Source organism: Coregonus clupeaformis, chromosome 1 (assembly GCF_020615455.1).
Source record: "Coregonus clupeaformis isolate EN_2021a chromosome 1, ASM2061545v1, whole genome shotgun sequence".
Lineage (NCBI taxonomy): Eukaryota > Metazoa > Chordata > Actinopteri > Salmoniformes > Salmonidae > Coregonus > Coregonus clupeaformis.
In genome coordinates, this window is record NC_059192.1 from 30,522,925 (window position 1) to 30,543,614 (window position 20,690).

The 20,690-nt window shown below is 47.9% G+C and overlaps 1 protein-coding gene across 13 annotated transcripts in view; it reads left to right on the forward strand.

Annotated features, from left to right (window-relative positions):
• The window catches only part of LOC121555656 (neurexin-1a-like), an 838,957-nt gene that overhangs the window by 253,219 nt on the left and 565,048 nt on the right, over positions 1-20,690 (forward strand). For all 13 annotated transcript variants that reach the window (XM_041869510.2, XM_041869572.2, XM_041869886.2 and 10 more), the window contains one exon: positions 14,688-14,891. In XM_041869510.2, the coding sequence (XP_041725444.1) occupies positions 14,688-14,891 (204 nt within the window). The remainder of the gene's footprint in view (positions 1-14,687; positions 14,892-20,690) is intronic.

The following is a 20,690-nucleotide window of genomic DNA, read 5'->3' on the forward strand; positions in this document are numbered from 1 at the left end:
CAGTAGCTGAATCCGTCTGATACCAAGGAGTGTTGTCCTGGATGTAGGATGAGATGTTCCATCATGGGTGACAGAAGCCTCTACAACAACACCGTGATCTGCCACAACTGCATCAGAGGCAGTCACTGGCTCAGTTTGCATAACAGTCCGTGTCCACATGAGCACATTCCAGTCCGGTTGCACAGGTCGTTGAGGTCCGGCCAGTCTGACCAGACTCCAAAGCCTGCAGTGCAAGTGTCCCATGTTCCATTGGCCTTCCTCCTGAAGCCCAGGAAGTTGTCCTCAGTGTCCCTGGCCAGTGTAACCTTCCTCCTCCGTAGGTCAAGAAGGAGGGAGGCTCTGGCTAACTCCTTAACTGTCACATCATCACTGTTGAGCATGTTCAACAGGTGAGTCAGTCTGGTAGCAGTGTAAATACACTCAATATTCGGGACACCTAAACCCCCCTCTCTTTGGCTCAGGAAGACAACGTCACGTGTGGTGTGTGTGTTTAAGCATAGCCACTTTCTCACCACGAACAGTTTTGTTATTTATTTCCTCAGAACCTTCTTTGCTAGGGCCACCTCTCTCCCTTCCCCTAGCTTCAAGACAATAGGCAGAGGGGAAATGTCAATCATATCAAGCCTGGTTGAGTACTCATGGACAAGCTCCTCAACTTGTTCCCCCCACTCGCCAGCAACATTAAAATTATGTCCAAGATAACGATATGTTTCGTGACGAGGGTACACTCTGATTGAATATGAATACATATGAATACATTGACGCTTTCACAGGCCATATTGACAGCTAATCCAATAGGACAGAGGTATTCAAATTTTACCCTACGAGTTTCGGAGTACTGCTGTTTTCTGTTCTACCTGATGATTAATTGCACCCACCTGCTCTCCCAAGTCTAAATCAGTCCCTGATTAGAGGGGAAGAATGAAAAAAAAGATGGCTTCAATGTCCAGACTTGAATTTCAGGGCAATACGATATATGAAGAAAAACTATTTGGGTGAGGAAGGAAAACAGATATTGACTTGGTCATGGTTAGGGCCTGTACTTGGAAACATGTAGAGACAAGTCTGAGAGAGAGGAGACATTGGGTGACAGAAATGAGTGACTTCTGCAGACAGCACTTTTCTCTCTCTCTCTCTCTCTCTCTCTCTCTCTCTCTCTCTCTCTCTCTCTCTCTCTCTCTCTCTCTGCTATATGGTCCCTCCTCCACTAAGGCAGACGCTATAGTGTCCCTCTTCCCCTCAGGCAGACGCTATAGGGTCCCTCCTCCCCTCAGGCAGACGCTATAGGGTCCCTCCTCCCCTCAGGCAGACGCTATAGGGTCCCTCCTCCCCTCAGGCAGACGCTATAGTGTCCCTCCTCCCCTCAGGCAGACGCTATAGGGTCCCTCCTCCCCTAAGGCAGACGCTATAGGGTCCCTCCTCCCCTAAGGCAGACGCTATAGGGTCCCTCCTCCCCTCAGGCAGACGCTATAGGGTCCCTCCTCCCCTCAGGCAGACGCTATAGTGTCCCTCCTCCCCCTCAGGCAGACGCTATAGGGTCCCTCCTCCCCCTAAGGCAGACGCTATAGGGTCCCTCCTCCCCCTCAGGCAGACGCTATAGTGTCCCTCCTCCCCCTCAGGCAGACGCTATAGGGTCCCTCCCTACGCTCAGGCAGACGCTATAGGGTCCCTCCTCCGCTCAGGCAGACGCTATAGGGTCCATCCTCCCCTCAGGCAGACGCTATAGGGTCCCTCCTCCCCTCAGGCAGACGCTATAGGGTCCCTCCTCCCCTCAGGCAGACGCTATAGTGTCCCTCCTCCCCTCAGGCAGACACTATAGGGTCCCTCCTCCCCTCAGGCAGACGCTATAGGGTCCCTCCTCCCCTCAGGCAGACGCTATAGGGTCCCTCCTCCCCTCAGGCAGACGCTAGGTCCCCCCTCCTCTCTCTCTCTCTCTCTCTCTCTCTCTCTCTCTCTCTCTCTCTCTCTCTCTCTCTCTCTCTCTCTCTCTCTCTCTCTCTCTCTCTCTCTCTCTCTCTCTCTCTCTCTCTCTCTTGCTCTCCCTCTCTCTCTCTCTGCTATATGGTCCCTCCTCCCCTAAGGCAGACGCTATAGTGTCCCTCTTCCCCTCAGGCAGACGCTATAGTGTCCCTCCTCCCCTCAGGCAGACGCTATAGGGTCCCTCCTCTCTCTCTCTCTCTCTCTCTCTCTCTCTCTCTCTCTCTCTCTCTCTCTCTCTCTCTCTCTCTCTCTGCTCTCCCTCTCTCTCTCTCTGCTATATGGTCCCTCCTCCCCTAAGGCAGACGCTATAGTGTCCCTCTTCCCCTCAGGCAGACGCTATAGGGTCCCTCCTCCCCTCAGGCAGACGCTATAGGGTCCCTCCTCCCCTCAGGCAGACGCTATAGTGTCCCTCCTCCCCTAAGGCAGACGCTATAGGGTCCCTCCTCCCCTCAGGCAGACGCTATAGGGTCCCTCCTCCCCCTCAGGCAGACGCTATAGTGTCCCTCCTCCCCTCAGGCAGACGCTATAGGGTCCCTCCTCCCCTAAGGCAGATGCTATAGTGTCCCCCCTCCCCTCAGGCAGACGCTATAGGGTCCCTCCTCCCCTAAGGCAGACGCTATAGGGTCCCTCCTCCCCTCAGGCAGACGCTATAGTGTCCCTCCTCCCCTCAGGCAGACACTATAGTGTCCCTCCTCCCCTCAGGCAGACACTATAGGGTCCCTCCTCCCCTCAGGCAGACGCTATAGGGTCCCTCCTCCCCTAAGGCAGACGCTATAGTGTCCCTCCTACGCTCAGGCAGACGCTATAGGGTCCCTCCTCCGCTCAGGCAGACGCTATAGGGTCCCTCCTCCCCTCAGGCAGACGCTATAGGGTCCCTCCTCCCCTCAGGCAGATGCTATAGTGTCCCTCCTCCCCTCAGGCAGACACTATAGGGTCCCTCCTCCCCTCAGGCAGACACTATAGGGTCCCTCCTCCCCTCAGGCAGACGCTATAGGGTCCATCCTCCCCTCAGGCAGACGCTATAGGGTCCCTCCTCCCCTCAGGCAGACGCTATAGGGTCCCTCCTCCCCTCAGGCAGACGCTATAGTGTCCCTCCTCCCCTCAGGCAGACACTATAGGGTCCCTCCTCCCCTCAGGCAGACGCTATAGGGTCCCTCCTCCCCTCAGGCAGACGCTATAGGGTCCCTCCTCCCCTCAGGCAGATGCTATAGGGTCCCTCCTCCCCTCAGGCAGATGCTATAGGGTCCCTCCTCCCCTAAGGCAGATGCTATAGTGTCCCCCCTCCCCTCAGGCAGACACTATAGTGTCCCACCTCCCCTCAGGCAGACACTATAGGGTCCCTCCTCGCCTAAGGCAGACACTATAGCAGGGGTGTCAAACTCATTTTAGCTCAGGGGCCACATGGAGGAAAATCTATTCCCAAGTGGGCTGGACCGGTAAAATCATGGTATATATAACTTAAAAACAACAACTTCAGATTGTTTTCTTTGTTTTAATACGATCAACATAAAACATAAAGCTGGAGCCTGAGGACAGTGTGTCCAAAATAGTACAAGCACAACATCACTATTAATCATAAAACACCTCATGTTTATTTGAAAATTCTAAAGAAAAAGAACACACAAACACACAATGCCTAAGTGATTCACAGAACTGTTTCACAGATCACAGAACTATATCAGGGTGTCATTTCTCAGGCAGAAATGTTGATAAAAATAATGAAATCCTGTTCCCCAAACAACTGCAAGAACCACAGAGTCAAGAATAGGTTAAATATACAAATTAAATAAAATCAATTAAAAACAACAGCACATCAACATAAAAACATATAAACATAAAGCTGGAGCCTGAGGACAGTGTGTCCAAAAGCACAACATCACTATTAATCATAAAACACCTCAAGTTATTTGAAAATTCTGAGGACAAAGAACACACAAACACACAATGCCTCAGTGATTCACAGAAGTATATCACATATCACAGAACTATATCAGGGTGTCTCATGCAGCACTTTAAGTGGGGTTGCATAGTTTATTTGACTCCTGATACCTGGCATCTTTTAGCTTTCACCAGCGCATCAATATCAGGCGTCACATCCTGAGTGGCAGCCAACTTCAGGATGTGATTCAAGTGCTTGTGCGTCAGCCTTGAGTGCAGCTTTTTTTTATTTATGCTCATTACAGAGAAAACTTGCTCACAAAGATATGTGGTTCCAAACATGCACAACAGTTTTGCAGTGAGGGCTGTCAAGTTGGGGTAACCTGGCAAGAGATTCTGATAAAATGTGTCCAAGCCAGCTGCTGCAAATTTGCCCTTCAAATCCGAGTCACACTGCAAGTCTATTATTTCAAGTTGGATGCTGACGGGCAAATCAGAGTGATTAACGGTGAATGGCGAGCAAAAAACTTTGAAGTCTTTCTCCAGTTCACCAAAAATCTGAAAGCGTTGCTCAAACTCCCGTAACAGTCCTGTTATTTTATCTTTGAACCGCTTCATGTCTGCCACATGTTGGGTCGCGCACAAATTTTTCAGACAGGGGAAGTGAGCTGCATCACCACCGGCGAGTTGCATCTCCCACAATGACAGCTTCAACTTGAAAGAACGTATGCTGTCATAATACTGTGTGACAACTTTGTTGCGCCCTTGCAGCTGTTTGTTCAAGTTCTTCAGGTGCTCTGTAACATCCACCATAAATGCAAGGTCCTGCATCCATTCTGCGGAATGAAATTGTAACACTGGTTTGCCCTTTTTTTCCATGAACTGTTCAATTTCTTCTCGGAAATCAAAGAAACGCCTCAGCACAGCACCTCAGCTTAACCATCTTACCTCAGTGTGGTATGGCAGGCCATAGATGTGGTCTTTCTCTCTGAGAAGGCTGTCAAACTGACGGTGATTCAGGCTTCTGGATCGGATGAAATTAACAGTTTGGATGACCACCTTCATGACGTTATCCATCTTTAATGACTTGCAACACAAAGCCTCCTGGTGCAAAATACAGTGAAAAGTCCAAAAATCACGTCCTCCATTTGCAGATTGCACTTTCTCTCTGAACTTTGTCACAATGCGTGCTTTTTCCCAATCATTGAGGGCGCACCATCTGTGGCCAGGCTGACAGCATGGGACCAGTCCACTCCGACCCTGTCCAGCGCGCCGACGAGTGCGGTGAAAATATCAGCTGTTGTCGTTGTATCTGTCATCGGCACCAACTCCACGAACTCCTCTGTGACGGTCAATGTGTCATCAACTCTGCGGATGAAAATGGCCAGTTCTGCAACATCTGTAATGTCCGTGCTTTCATCAATTGCAACCGAAAATGCAATAAATGACTTTACTTTTTGCTTCAACTGGCTGTCCAAATCCACTGAAAGATCGGAAATCCTGTCTGCAACTGTGTTTCTTGTCAGGCTGATATTTGCAAAAGCCTGGCGCTTTTCAGGGCACATAATCTCCGCTGCCTTCATCATGCATGTTTTTACAAATTCACCCTCACTAAATGGTTTTGAAGCCACTGCGATTTCATTAGCAATGAGGTACAGTGGGGAAAAAAAGTATTTAGTCAGCCACCAATTGTGCAAGTTCTCCCACTTAAAAATATGAGAGAGGCCTGTAATTTTCATCATAGGTACACATGAACTATGACAGACAAATTGAGAGAAAAAAAATCCAGAAAATCACATTGTAGGATTTTTTATGAATTGATTTGCAAATGATGGTGGAAAATAAGTATTTGGTCACCTACAAACAAGCAAGATTTCTGGCTCTCACAGACCTGTAACTTCTTCTTTAAGAGTCTCCTCTGTCCTCCACTCGTTACCTGTATTAATGGCACCTGTTTGAACTTGTTATCAGTATAAAAGACACCTGTCCACAACCTCAAACAGTCACACTCCAAACTCCCCTATGGCCAAGACCAAGGAGCTGTCAAAGGACACCAGAAACAAAATTGTAGACCTGCACCAGGCTGGGAAGACTGAATCTGCAATAGGTAAGCAGCTTGGTTTGAAGAAATCAACTGTGGGAGCAATTATTAGGAAATGGAAGACATACAAGACCACTTATAATCTCCCTCGATCTGGGGCTCCACGCAAGATCTCACCCTGTGGGGTCAAAATGATCACAAGAACGGTGAGCAAAAATCCCAGAACCACACGGGGGGACCTAGTGAATGATCTGCAGAGAGCTGGGACCAAAGTAACAAAGCCTACCATCAGTAACACACTACGCCGCCAGGGACTCAAATCCTGCAGTGCCAGACGTGTCCCCCTGCTTAAGCCAGTACATGTCCAGGCCCGTCTGAAGTTTGTTAGAGTGCATTTGGATGATCCAGAAGAGGATTGGGAGAATGTCATATGGTCAGATGAAACCAAAATATAACTTTTTAGTAAAAACTTAACTCGTCGTGTTTGGAGGACAAAGAATGCTGAGTTGCATCCAAAGAACACTATACCTACTGTGAAGCATGGGGGTGGAAACATCATGCTTTGGGGCTGTTTTTCTGCAAAGGGACCAGGACGACTGATCCGTGTAAAGGAAAGAATGAATGGGGCCAAGTATCGTGAGATTTTGAGTGAAAACCTCCTTCCATCAGCAAGGGCATTGAAGATGAAACGTGGCTGGGTCTTTCAGCATGACAATGATCCCAAACACACCACCCGGGCAACGAAGGAGTGGCTTCGTAAGAAGCATTTCAAGGTCCTGGAGTAGCCTAGCCAGTCTCCAGATCTCAACCCCATAGACAATCTTTGGAGGGAGTTGAAAGTCCGTGTTGCCCAGCGACAGCCCCAAAACATCACTGCTCTAGAAGAGATCTGCATGGAGGAATGGGCCAAAATACCAGCAACAGTGTGTGAAAACCTTGTGAAGACTTACAGAAAAGGTTTGACCTGTATCATTGCCAACAAAGGGTGTATAACAAAGTATTGAGAAACTTTTGTTATTGACCAAATACTTATTTTCCACCATCATTTGCAAATAAATTCATAAAAAATCCTACAATGTGATTTTCTGGATTTCTTTTCTTATTTTGTCTGTCATAGTTGACGTGTACCTATGATGAAAATTACAGGCCTCTCTCATCTTTTTAATTTGGAGAACTTGCACAATTGGTGGCTGACTAAATAAATTTTTTCCCCACTAGCTTTCACTGCAGCGTCACTGATGTCTCGGCTGTGAGTAAACACAGACTGCTGTTTCTTCAGACCCGCCAACAGTTCATTCACCTTCTCTCTTCTCCGCTGTCCTTGAAAGTTGTCATATTTGTTGGCATGAAGACTCACATAGTGGCGACAAAGGTTATATTCTTTCAGCACTGCAACATGCTGTGACACACCAAACATACAGCTTTCCCATTCAATTCTGTGAATAAATAGGAGGATGACCATTTTTCTTGGAACACTCTGCACTCTGCGTCCACTTTTCTCTTTTTTGACAGAGACATATTGGGGCAATGAGGGTGCCAAAGCACATCATGTTAAAAGTAGAAGCCGTAATAAATATCGCGGGCAAAACAAAAGCTCATCCGGACTGGCTGCACTTGCTTGACCTACTTGCTCTGCCCCGGTATAAACAGTTTGCTTGCTTAACACAATTGCTATTGCGCCATCCAGTGGACGCAATTGGAACAGCAGTTTATTTTATTGAAAAATTGCAGCCCATTTTTATACTTTACAAAATCATCTCGCAGGCCGGATTAAACCCGTTTGCGGGCCGGACGTTTGACACCCCTGCACTATAGGGTCCCTCCTCCCCTCAGGCAGACACTATAGGGTCCCTACAGCTGAACAGGTATAAGCTCTCCTTCATTCCCATGTCCATCCTAAACAGCAATAGGTAAAGCTGAGCTGTGTTAGTACCCCACTGACAGAATAAGGGAACATGAAAAGTATTATAATCTATACTTACAAAAGTATGTGGACACCCCTTTAAATGAGTGGATTCGGCATTGGCAATAGAATAGCCTTACTGAAGTGCTCAGTGACTTTCAACATGGCACCGTCATAGGATGCCACCTTTCCAACAAGTCAGTTCGTCAAATTTCTGCCCTGCTAGAGCTGTCCCGGTCAACTGTAGATGCTGTCATTGTGAAGTGGAGACATCTAGGAGCAACAACAGCTCAGGTAGGCCACACAAGCTCATAAAATGGGACTGCCGAATGCTGAAGCGTGTAGCGCGTAAAAATGGACACTCACTACAGAGTTCCAAACTGCCTTTGGAAGCAACATCAGCACAAGAACTGTTCGTCGGGATCTTCATGAAATGGCTTTCTATGGCCTAAGATCACCATGGGCAAGATCACCATGCGCAATGCCAAGCGTAGGCTGGAGTGGTGTAAAGTTTGGACTCTGGAGCAGTGGACACGCCTTCTCTGGAGTAATGAATCACGCTTCACCATCTGGCACCTTTGCCAATCTGGGTTTGGCGGATGCCAGTAGAACACTACCTGCCCCAATGCATAATGCCAAATGTAGAGTTTGGTGGAGGAGGAATAATGGTGTCGTGACGTGACTTACTTTAATGTATAACTGTTATTTATCGAATCACCTAACTATGTTTAATTGTCACTCGATTAATGTATCATGTAACAATTAACTCATTAGGAATTTGGGGCACCACGGAAAAAGTTGTTTAACAAGTTACCATCTCCCGAATTAAACTCTGAAACAATATATATGTTATATATCGATAACAGTCACTTATCAAATAAATACCTGTTATCAGTCTCATTCTGAATGTCGCATTATCCTTGAACCTGCAAGAACCCTAACTTTATTGATGAATCAGCAATACACAAATTGACTTAATTATTTATTTACTAACTAACTAAATAATAACACAATACAAACACACATAGGTTATTGATTACTAATGTAATACAATGAAAACAGGTCCCTAGTAGACTGGACTAACAATAGCATGAATGCTTGGGTAGAAGGAGGGTTGGCTGATTCAGAGAGAGGGGGGAGGAAGAGACAAAGGAATTTCTTAACTACACTCACGGAAATACAAACGCTTAGCACCCGCTCATTAGGATTAGAAATGGAACATGTATTTACGTGTAGCTGTCCTCGATAGTTGAGTTGATGATGTAGGACTCTGGTTTGCCTACCAGAGATCCCAATGTCCTTGGTAGTTTCTGGTCGTAGTCGTGGTTAGAATGGGTACTTCAGGTGTACCAGCTGTTGTCCTTCCCAACTTGTGTCTTTAGTAAAAGTTCTCTAGATGACTATACATGCCATCTGCAGACTGAAATGATAAGGTCTAGTGCATTGTCCTCTTCTTCACCTCGTGAAGAGTTTCTCCATTTCTATTTTCTGGTCTTTCTGGTCTGACCATTTTGTAATGTGTAGCTTCAGCTTCAAACTTCTTGGTCTTGTAGAAATTCAACCATTTGCAACATCCGGCTTATACCGTAGTATGCTTGGTCATCCTTTGGTAATGGAGTTGTAGTTTTAATTTTTGTAACGTTTAGCTCACGCTTCACGTCTGCTGGTCTAATGTTTAAATGTTTTTCAAGGCTTTTTATGCACTCAGGGTAAAAGGGGTGTTCCATCATGTTTGTGCTCATCTGGGCATGGCCACACTGACTGAGAACAAATCAACATGGAAAACAATCATCTCATCTAGAATGCTAAAATCACATTGTTATCTTCACAAAAGTATTATTATACTTAATCATTTGTTTTATACAACAATTAGATGCACACCTCATAACTGGGAAGTGTACACCCCCAGAGATACAGTTATGTTGTTCCACCGTCTTTAATGACATCACAACATAGTAACAAATTTGACATGATTGTTCTTTAAGTCCCTACCGACCATGTCCCACATTCTTTTAAGTAGGAATATTGTTTCATTATCCACTTTTGGATGTTGGATTCTTGGTGGGAAGACTTGCTTTGTTTCACAGGGAAATTCCCTCTCCCAATTCTGCATGGCATGGAAAAGAGAGTTTCTGCAAGGAATTTACGACCGGTCATAAAACTAGCCCCCAGGAAAGGGGGTATTCAAACCTTTGCCTAGCCGGTATCTTTGATCCTCAGCCCATGAGGGCAAGTCATGACAATGGTCTGGGGCTGTTTTTCATGGTTCGGGCTAGGCCCCTTTGTTACAGTGAAGATAAATCTTAACGCTACAGCATACGTTGACATTCTAGACGATTCTGTGCTTCCAGCTGTGGCAACAGTTTGGGGAAGGCCCTTTCCTGTTTCAGCATGACAATGCCCCCCGTGCACAATGCGAGGTCCATACAGAAATTGTTTGTCGAGATCGGTGTGGAAGAACTTGACTGGCCTGCAAAAAGCCCTGACCTCAACTACATCGAACACCTTTGGGATGAATTGGAACGCCGACTGCGAGCCAGGACTAATCGCCCAACATCAGTGCCCGACCTCACTAATGCTTGTGGGAGTAATGATCCAACATCTATTGGAAAGCCTTCCCAGAAGAGTGGAGGCTGTTTTAGCAGCAAAGGGGGACCAACTCCATATTAATGCCCATGTGGAAGTGTATGATGATAAGGGTAACGTTTATGTATTATGTTGAGTGTCTATTTGTACACAGCAGTACCGTGTGTCTAAGACAATTTTCCCCTATCCTATCCTATCCTATCCTTAAGGGCTCCAGACCTGTAACGATGTATTTGAGAGACAACAAGCGCTCATTGTGCAAATGTATTGATGTCTTCAATATAGATTTGGAAAATAAATCTAGTTTACATGTTGTCAACAATCCTTTGATTCTAAACCAACCGCACCTGTTCTGCTCCACTGTTGCGCACACATCAGTTTTGTAGCTAAACAACCCACCCGTCTATACACAAGGTGCAATTTCGAAATGTGGTTATGCATCAGCAGTTTTTTTCTTAAATTTTTCAATTAGCCATTTAGCAGACTGTATTGCCACCCCTATTGACCATGTCTTTAAACAAAGCCTAAAGGGGTGTGTGGTCCACAGGTGTGGAAGGAAGTCATTCCAATACCTACAAATAGTAAAGCACCCTTTGCTGGCTCTAACAGCCGCCCAATCACTTTGCTGCCTGTTCTTAGTAAACTGATGGAGAAAATTGTGTTTGAACAAATACAATGCTATTTTACAAAGAACAAGTTAACTACTGACTTTCAGCATGCATACTGTATTGGAGCTGGTCAGAGGATGGTAGATAATGGAGTCTGCTGATGATATTGTAGAGGGCAAGTCTGGGAACCAGCCTGACTCTTATAGCCACTGGACATCCTCTTCCACTTTGTCCCTCAGCAGCTCTGGGTGCCAGAAAGCTCACCGCACAAAGTTCAGAATAGTAGCCAGTGCCTCACCAATGTTGTATTCCTCTGTCTGTCTGTCTGTCTGTCTGTCTGTCTGTCTGTCTGTCTGTCTGTCTGTCTGTCTGTCTGTCTGTCTGTCTGTCTGTCTGTCTGTCTGTCTGTCTGTCTGTCTGTCTGTCTGTCTGTCTGCCTGCCTGCCTGCCTGCCTGCCTGCCTGCCTGCCTGCCTGCCTGCCTGCCTGCCTGTCTCTGTCTCTGTCTCTGTCTCTGTCTCTGTCTCTGTCTCTGTCTATATCTCTCTGTCTCTGTCTCTGTCTCTGTCTATATCTCTCTGTCTCTGTCTCTGTCTATATCTCTCTGTCTCTGTCTATATCTCTCTGTCTCTGTCTATATCTCTCTGTCTCTGTCTATATCTCTCTGTCTCTGTCTATATCTCTCTGTCTCTGTCTATATCTCTCTGTCTCAGGCTCTGTCTCTGTCTCAGGCTCTGTCTCTGTCTCAGGCTCTGTCTCTGTCTATGTCTCTGTCTCTCTCTCTTTGTCTCTCTCTCTGTCTCTCTCTCTGTCTCTGTCTCTGTCGCTCTCTCTGTCTCTCTCTCTGTCTCTCTCACTCTCTGTCTCTCTCTGTCTGTCTGTGGCCCTAATGGTTGTGTTATTGGGTTATGGTCTGTCTGGTTATTTGAGATGTTGTTATACCCTCTTCCCGCAGTTGTAAACAATCTGCCCAGAATCATTGTAGAGAGAACTGATATGTGGGTTCACATACTATTTGAAATCATTTCAAATCATTGAGCCGAAGACTTACCCTTTTTAATGTCTTCATACCCAAGGTCCTGGCTAAGGAGCAGTGCACGCCTGTAGAAGATACTCTGTTTTTGTCTCAAGGTTGTTGGACCGTCAGAGTGGTGTTGTGGTGATTTTACTCTGACTTCACAACCCTACAGGACTATTTATCCGTGTCACCTAAGCAGGCAGGGAGCCTAGCAAAAGGTCGCTGGTTTGAATCCCAGAGGTGACTAGGTGAAAAATCACTCGATGTGCCCTTGAGCAAGGCACTTAACCCTGAATGCTCCTGTAAGTCGCTCTGAATAAGAGCATCTGCTAAATGACTGAAATGTAAAATGGGTCCAAGAGAATCTTTCCAGTCAGAAGAGCCTTTGTTTATGAATTCAGTCATGGTCTTGTCCCTGTCAGCATGGATGCACATGAATATTTACTGGTTGGTGGGAAATCTGGGCCTGAGAGTATTGCAGCAACTGACATAAGTGCGTGCATGTGCGTGCATGTGTTGGAGAGCGTTAGCAAACATAACCTTTTGTTTTAATAATATAATTACCCACAGGAGGCTGCTGAGGGGAGAACGGCTCATAATATTGGCCGGAACAGAGCAAATGGATTGGCATCAAACACCTGGAAACCATGTGTGATGTATTTGATACCATTCCAGTTCTTCCTTCATTACCATGAGCCCGTTCTCCCCAATGAAGGTGCCACCAACCTCATATGAATTTACCATGACACTGCGCCAAATTTGGAAACTGACAACCAAATCAAATAATGGTTCATGAAATGCTCCCTAGCGAGAATAATATTTAGAGTGAGATTATATGTTAACACTTTCTCTGAAATAGTTATTCCTTTATCCAAATGCAATTACTCTCAGTTACAGTATTTAAAATATTTTATTGTCAACTAAATTGATAGTATTCTGGCTTACTTTTCTTTGATTTTAAAATAAATACATCAACATGTATTAATTTATCTATCTCCCCTCCCCTCCCCTCCCCTCCCCTCCCCTCCCCTCCCTTCACTTCTCTTCTCTTCTCTTCTCTTCTCTTCTCTTCTCTTCTCTTCTCTTCTCTTCTCTTCTCTTCTCTTCTCTTCTCTTCTCTTCTCTCTCTCTCCTCTCCTCTCCTCTCCTCTCCTCTCCTCTCCTCTCCTCTCCTCTCCTCTCCTCTCCTCTCCTCTCCTCTCCTCTCCTCTCCTCTCCTCTCCTCTCCTCTCCTCTCCTCTCCTCTCCTCTCTCTGCTCTCCTCCCCATCTCTCCTCCCCATCTCTCCTCTCCTCCCCATGTCTCATCTCCTCCCCTCCCCTCCCCATCTCTCCTCTCCTCCCTCTCCTCCCCATCTCTCCTCCCCTCCCTCTCCATCTCTCCTCTCCTCCCCATCTCTCCTCCCCTTCTCCTCCCCATCTCTCCTCCCCATCTCTCCTCCCCAACTCTCCTGTCCTCCCCTCCCCATCTCTCCTCTCCTCTCCTCCCTCCCCATCTCTCCTCCCTCTCCTTCCCATCTCTCCTCCCTCTCCTCCCCTCTCCTCTCCACCCCATATCTCCTCTCCTCCCCTCCCCATCTCTCCTCCCCAACTCTCCTCTCCTCCCCTCCCCATCTCTTCTCACCTCTCCTCCCCATCTCTCCTCCCCTCTCCTCCCCTCTCCTCCCCCATCTCTCCTCCCCATCTCTCCTCCCTCTCCTCCCCATCTCTCCTCCCCTCTCCTCCCCATCTCTCCTCCCCATCTCTCCTCTCCTCTCATCCCCATCTCTCCTCCCCAACTCTCTTCTCCTCCCCTCCCCTCCCCCTCTTCCCATCTCTTCTCTTCTCTTCTCTTCTCTTCTCTTCTCTTCTCTTCTCTTCTCTTCTCTTCTCTTCTCTTCTCTTCTCTTCTCTTCTCTTCTCTTCTCTTCTCTCCTCTCCTCTCCTCTCCTCTCCTCTCCTCTCCTCTCCTCTCCTCTCTCTACTCTCCTCTCTCTGCTCTCCTCCCCATCTCTGCTCCCAATCTCTCCTCTCCTCCCCTCTCCTCCCCATCTCTCATCTCCTCCCCTCCCCTCCCCATCTCTCCTCTCCTCCCTCTCCTCCCCATCTCTCCTCCCCTCCCCTCTCCATCTCTCCTCTCCTCCCCATCTCTCCTCCCCTTCTCCTCCCCATCTCTCCTCCCCATCTCTCCTCCCCCAACTCTCCTGTCCTCCTCTCCCCATCTCTCCTCTCCTCTCCTCCCTCCCCCATCTCTCCTCCCTCTCCTTCCCATCTCTCCTCCCTCTCCTCCCCTCTCCTCTCCACCCCATCTCTCCTCTCCTCCTCTCCCCATCTCTCCTCCCCAACTCTCCTCCCCAACTCTCCTCTCCTCCCCTCCCCATCTCTCCTCACCTCTCCTCCCCATCTCTCCTCCCCTCTCCTCCCCATCTCTCCTCCCCTCTCCTCCCCATCTCTACTCCCCTCTCCTCCCCATCTCTCCTCTCCTCCCATCCCCATCTCTCCTCCCCCAACTCTCCTCTCCTCCCCTCCCCATCATTCCTCCCCTCTCCTCGCCATCTCTCCTCCCCATCTCTCCTCCTCAACTCTCCTCTCCTTCCCTCTCCTCCCCATCTCTCCTCCCCTCCCCACCTCTCTCCTCCCCATAACTCCTGACCTCCCCATCCCATCTCTCCTCCCCTCTCCTCTCCTCCTCCCAGATGCGACCATCCTGAGTTATGACGGCAGTAAGTTCATGAAGATCCAGTTGCCGGTGGTGATGCAGACAGAGGCTGAAGATGTGTCGCTGCGGTTCCGTTCTCAACGGGCATATGGCGTGCTGATGGCCACAACGTCACGTGACAGCGCAGACACACTGCGCCTGGAGCTGGAGACCGGCCGTGTCCGCCTCACGGTCAACCTAGGTAACACTGCGCTGCGCGGTATAGCCGCACGCCACACAGTTACACCAAAACACACTTGGTGCACATAGCCTATGGATCACATGACATGATCACAACAAGTGCACATACTGTAACGTGAACACATAGCTGAAGAAAAGCTCAGGTTTATTGCTCAAAGTTTTACACAGGTTTCATATAATACTATCCCACACTACGCACCCTCTTTATCCTGAAACAGAAACTAATTCTCTCTATCTGACATCGACTGAACTAAAATATAAATGCAACATGCTACAATTTCAAAGATTTTACTGAGTTACAGTTCATATAAGGAAATCAGTCAATTGAATGGATTCATTAGGCCCTAATCTATTGATTTCACATGACTGGGCAGGGATGCAGACATGGGTGGGCCTTGGAGGGCATAGGCACACCCGCTTGGCAGCCATGCCCACCCACTGGAAGCCAGGCCCAGCCAATCAGAATTAGTTTTTCCCCACAAAACGGTTTTATTACAGATAAAAATGCTCCTGTTGTTTAATCAGCTTCTTGATATGCCACACTTCTTAGGTGGATAGATTATCTTAGAAAATGAGAAACGCTCACTAACAGGGATGTAAACCAATTTTTGCACAAAAGTTGCGGAAAAAAACACTTTACATGTTGCGTTTATATTTTGGTTCAGTGTATATTTCACTCACACTCTACCCTGTTAGCTATTGATATACTGTACGTTGTGTTGAATAGAAGGGGATGGTATATAACCCTTCAGTGGCCAGAGTCTGCGGCTCTCCGCTTACTGCCAAATGAGCACGCTGTCGTTCTGACCCAGCAGGGAATGCTCTCTGTCCTACTCCACCCCTACCCCACCCTACCCTACCCCCAGATCGCTGCTCCACCCTACCCCTTATAGCCAGATCGCTGCCCCACCCACCTACCCCACTGCCCCTATCTCCAGCCCCAGATATACACATTACTCAAATTCAATCACATTTTATTTGCCACATGCGCCGAATACAACAGGTGTTGACAGTGAAATGCTTACTTACAAGCCCTTAACCAACAATGCAGTTTTAAGAAAAAAAGTGTTAAGTAATTAGGGTAAGAAAGACTTACTCTATCTAACCCTAATCCCCTGATATAATAATAATATATCAAATTTAGTAGACACTTTTATCCGGTACCTTGAATGCCATTATAGCTTGGACCCTAATTATTGGTACCTTCCTCTCAGTCCCCCTCAGTGCTCTCAGTATTTAGCACTAGTCCCCTCTTCACCCCTTAGTGGACAGAAGACACCAGACCTGTCTTTAAGTTTCAACCCTGTCTGACTTTACTTACTTGGCGTATTCCTTTCAGCTCCTGGTGGCCCTGTCCAAGCCCTCTACACTCACAGGTCTGAGGTCTGTGCTCTGTAAAAGTGGTACGAGTGATGTGTAATATCTAATAGTGTCCCTTCCATAGAACTAAATAGAACTGACCAAGATGGCTGCCATTGTCCACAAATTCTAGAACTGTACAGGTCTATGACATCAGCCACTCTAGTGTATTTTAAATCTGTATGGTCCCTCCACTGCCTCTGTAGTCTTATAGGCATCACAGACAAATCAAATCAAAGTTTATTCGTCAAGAGCACAGTACACAGCACTGTGAACACTACAGTGAAATGCTGACTTGCAGCTCTTCCCCAACACTACATTGAAATGCTGACTTGCAATTCTTCCTCAACACTACAGTGAAATGCTGACTTGCAGCTCTTCCTCAACACTTCATTTAAATTATGACTTGCAGCTATTCCTCAATACTACAGTGAAATATTGACATACAGCTCTTCCTCAACACTAGAGTGAAATGATGACTTGCAGCGCTTCCTCAACACTAGAGTGAAATGATGACTTGCAGCTCTTCATCAACACTGCAGTGAAATGATGACTTGCAGCTCTTCCTCAACACTACATTGAAATGTTGACTTGCAGCTCTTCCTCAACACTGTAGTGAAATGCTGACTTGCAGCCCTTCCTCAACACTGTGGTAAAATGCTGACTTGCAGCTCTTCCTTAACACTACAGTGAAATGCTGACTTTAGCTAGTACTCAACACTGGAGTGAAATGCTGACATGCAGCTCTTCCTCAACACTACATTGACATACTGACATGCATTTCTTCCTCAACAGTAGAGGAAATGCTGACTTGCAGTTCTTCCTCAACACTGTAATGTAATGCTTACTTGCAGCTCTTCATCAACACAAGATTGAAATGCTGACTACCAGCTCTTCCTCGACACTAGAGTGAAATGCTGACTTGCAGCTCTTTCTCAACACTACATTGAAATGTTGACTTGCAGCTCTTCCAAAACACTACATTGAAATGCTGACATGCGGCTCTTCCTCAACACTACAGTCGTGGTCAAAGGTTTTGAGAATGAAACAAGTATTGGTCTTCACAAAGTTCGCTGCTTCAGTGTTATGAGATGTTTTTTGTCAGATGTTACTATGGTATACTGAAGTATAATTACAAGCATTCCATAAGTGTCAAAGGCTTTTATTGACAATTACTTTAAGTTTATGTAAAGAGTCAATATTGGCAGTGTTGACCCTTCTTTTTCAAGACCTCTGCAATCTGCCCTGGCATGCTGTCAATTAACTTCTGGGCCACATCCTGACTGATGGCAGCCCATTCCTGCATAATCTATGCTTGGAGTTTGTCAGAATTTGTGGGTTTTTTTTTTGTCCACCAGCCTCTTGAGGATCGACCACAATTTCTCAATGGGATTGAGGTCTGGGGAGGTTCCTGGCCATGGACCCAAAATGTCGATGTTTTGTACCCCGAGCCACTTAGTTATCACTTCTGCCTTATGGCAAGGTGCTCCATCATGCTGGAAAAGGCATTGGTCGTCACCAAACTGTTCTTGGATGGTTGGGAGAAGTTGCTCTCGGAGGATGTGTTGATACCATTCTTTATTCATGGCTGTGTTCTTAGGCAAAATTGTGGGTGAGCCCACTCCCTTGGCTGAGAAGCAACCCCACACATGAATGGTCTCAGGATGCTTTACTGTTGGCATGACACAGGACTGATGGTATCGCTCACCTTGTCTTCTCCGGACAAGGTGTTTTCCGGATGCCCCAAACAATCGGGAAGGGGATTCATCAGAGAAAATAACATTAACCCAGTCCTCAGCAGTCCAATCAATGTACCTTTTGCAGAATATCAGTCTGTCCCTGATGTTTTTCCTGGGGAGAAGGGGCTTCTTTGCTGCCCTTCTTGACACCAGGCCATCCTCAAAAAGTATTCGCCTCACTGTGCGTGCAGATGCACTCACACATGCCTGCTGCCATTCCTGAGCAAGCTCTGCACTGGTGGTGCCCCGATCCTGCAGCTGAATCAACTTTAGGAGACGGGCCTGGCGCTTGCTGGACTTTCTTGGGCGCCCTGACGCCTTCTTCACAACAATTGAACCTCTCTCCTTGAAGTTCTTGATGATCCGATAAATGGTTGATTTAGGTGCAATCTTACTAGCAGCAATATCCTTGCTTGTGAAGCCCTTTTAGTGCAAAACAATGATGACAGCATGTGTTTCCTTGCAGGTAACCATGGTTAACAGAGGAAGAGCAATGATTTCAAGCACCACCCTCCTATTAAAGCTTCCATTCTGTTATTCTAACTCAATCAGCATGACAGAGTGATCTCCAGCCTTGTCCTCATCAACACTCTCATCTGTGTTAACAAGAGAATCACTGACATGATGGCAGCTGGTCCTTTTGTGGCAGGGCTGAAAAGAAGTGGAAATGTTTTTTGGGGATTAAGTTCATTTTCATGGCAAAGAGAGACTTTGCAATTAATTGCAATTCATCTGATCACTCTTCATGGCATTCTGGAGTATATGCAAATTGCCATCATCATAACTGAGGCAGCAGACTTTGTGAAAATTAGTATTTGTGTCATTCTCAAAACTTTTGACCACGACTGGACATTGAAATGCTGACGTGCAGCTCTTCCTCAACACTACATTGAAATGCTGACGTGCAGCTCTTCCTCAACACTACATTGAAATGCTGACTTGCAGCTCTTCCTCATCACTACATTGGAATGTTGACTTGCAGCTCTTCCTCAACCCTAGAGTGAAATGCTGACTTGCAGCATTTCGTCAACACTACATTGAAATGCAGACTTGCAGTGCTTCCTCAACACTGCAGTGAAATGCTGACTTGCAGCCCTTCGTCAACACTGTAGTGAAATGCTGACTTTCAGCTCTTCCTCAACGCTGCAGTGAAATGCATACTTGCAGCTATTCCTCAAGACTACAGTTAATGCAGACTTGCAACTATCCTCAAGACTACAGTTAAAAGCAGACTTGCTGTCACGATCGTCGTATTGAACAGACCAAGGCGCAGCGTGATGAACGAACATGTTTAACTTTATTATCTTTAGTGATAATAGAACACAATCAACAAAACAAGAAACGACTCGTGAAGTCCACGGTAACAATGACCGAACACGGAACAAGAACCCACAAACACAAAGGGAAAATAGACAGTATAAATATGGCTCCCAATCAGAGACAACCAACGACAGCTGACACTTGTTGCCTCTGATTGGGAGTCACTCTAGCCAACATAGAAATAAACACAACAGAATTACCAACATAGAAATAAACACATAGAATGAACACACCCTGGCTCAACATATAGAGTCCCAGAGCCAGGGTGTGACAGTACCCCCCCTAAAGGCGCGGACTGCGACCGCACCTCAACCTGAACAAAACAGGGGAGGGCTGGGCGGGCATACCTCCTCGGCGGCGGTTCTGGCTCCGGCCTTGACCACCACCCTCCAATACACCCCCCATAGCGCCCCTGGTCCAGTCTGGCCCCGCCGGCTTGAGCTGAACTGGACTTAGCAGGAGCGGTTAGCTTCAGCTCCATAGTGGAGCAGTTGACCGGTACCTTACCAGGCACCGGTGACCCAGGCACGGGTTGTGCTGGACTGACAACGCGCACCCCTGGCTTGGTGTGTGGAGGAGGAACGGGCCTTACCAGGCTGATGACGCGCACCCCTGGCTTGGTGCGTGGAGGAGGAACGGGCCTTACCAGGCTGACGACTCGCACCCCTGGCTTAGTGCGTGGAGGAGGAACGGGCCTTACCAGGCTGACGACTCGCACCCCTGGCTTGGTGCGTGGAGGAGGGACGGGCCTTACCAGGCTGACGACTCGCACCCCTGGCTTGGTGCGTGGAGGAGGAACGGGCCTTACCAGGCTGACGACACGCACCATATACTTGGTGCGAGTGGCAGGAACAGGCCGGGCCGGGCTGGCGACGCGCACCGTATACTTGGTGCGAGTGGCAGGAACAGGCCGGGCCGGGCTGGCGACGCGCACCGTAGACTTGGTGCGAGTGGCAGGAACAGGCCGGGCCGGGCTGGCGACGCGCACCGTATACTTGGTGCGAGTGGCAGGAACAGGCCGGGCCGGGCTGGCGACGCGCACCGTAGACTTGGTGCGTGGAGCAGGGACAGGCCGGACTGGGCTGGCGACGCACACCGTAGGCTTGGTGCGTGGAGCAGGGACAGGCCGGGCTGGGCTGTCGACGCACACCGTAGGCTTGGTGCGTGGAGCAGGGACAGGCCGGGCTGGGCTGTCGACGCGCACCGTAGGGTAGGCTTGGTGCGTGGAGCAGGGACAGGCCGGACCGGGCTGGCGACGCGCACCGTAGACTTGGTGCGTGGAGCAGGGACTGGCCGGACTGGGCTGGCGACGCACACCGTAGGCTTGGTGCGTGGAGCAGGGACAGGCCGGACTGGGCTAGCGACGCACACCGTAGGTTTTG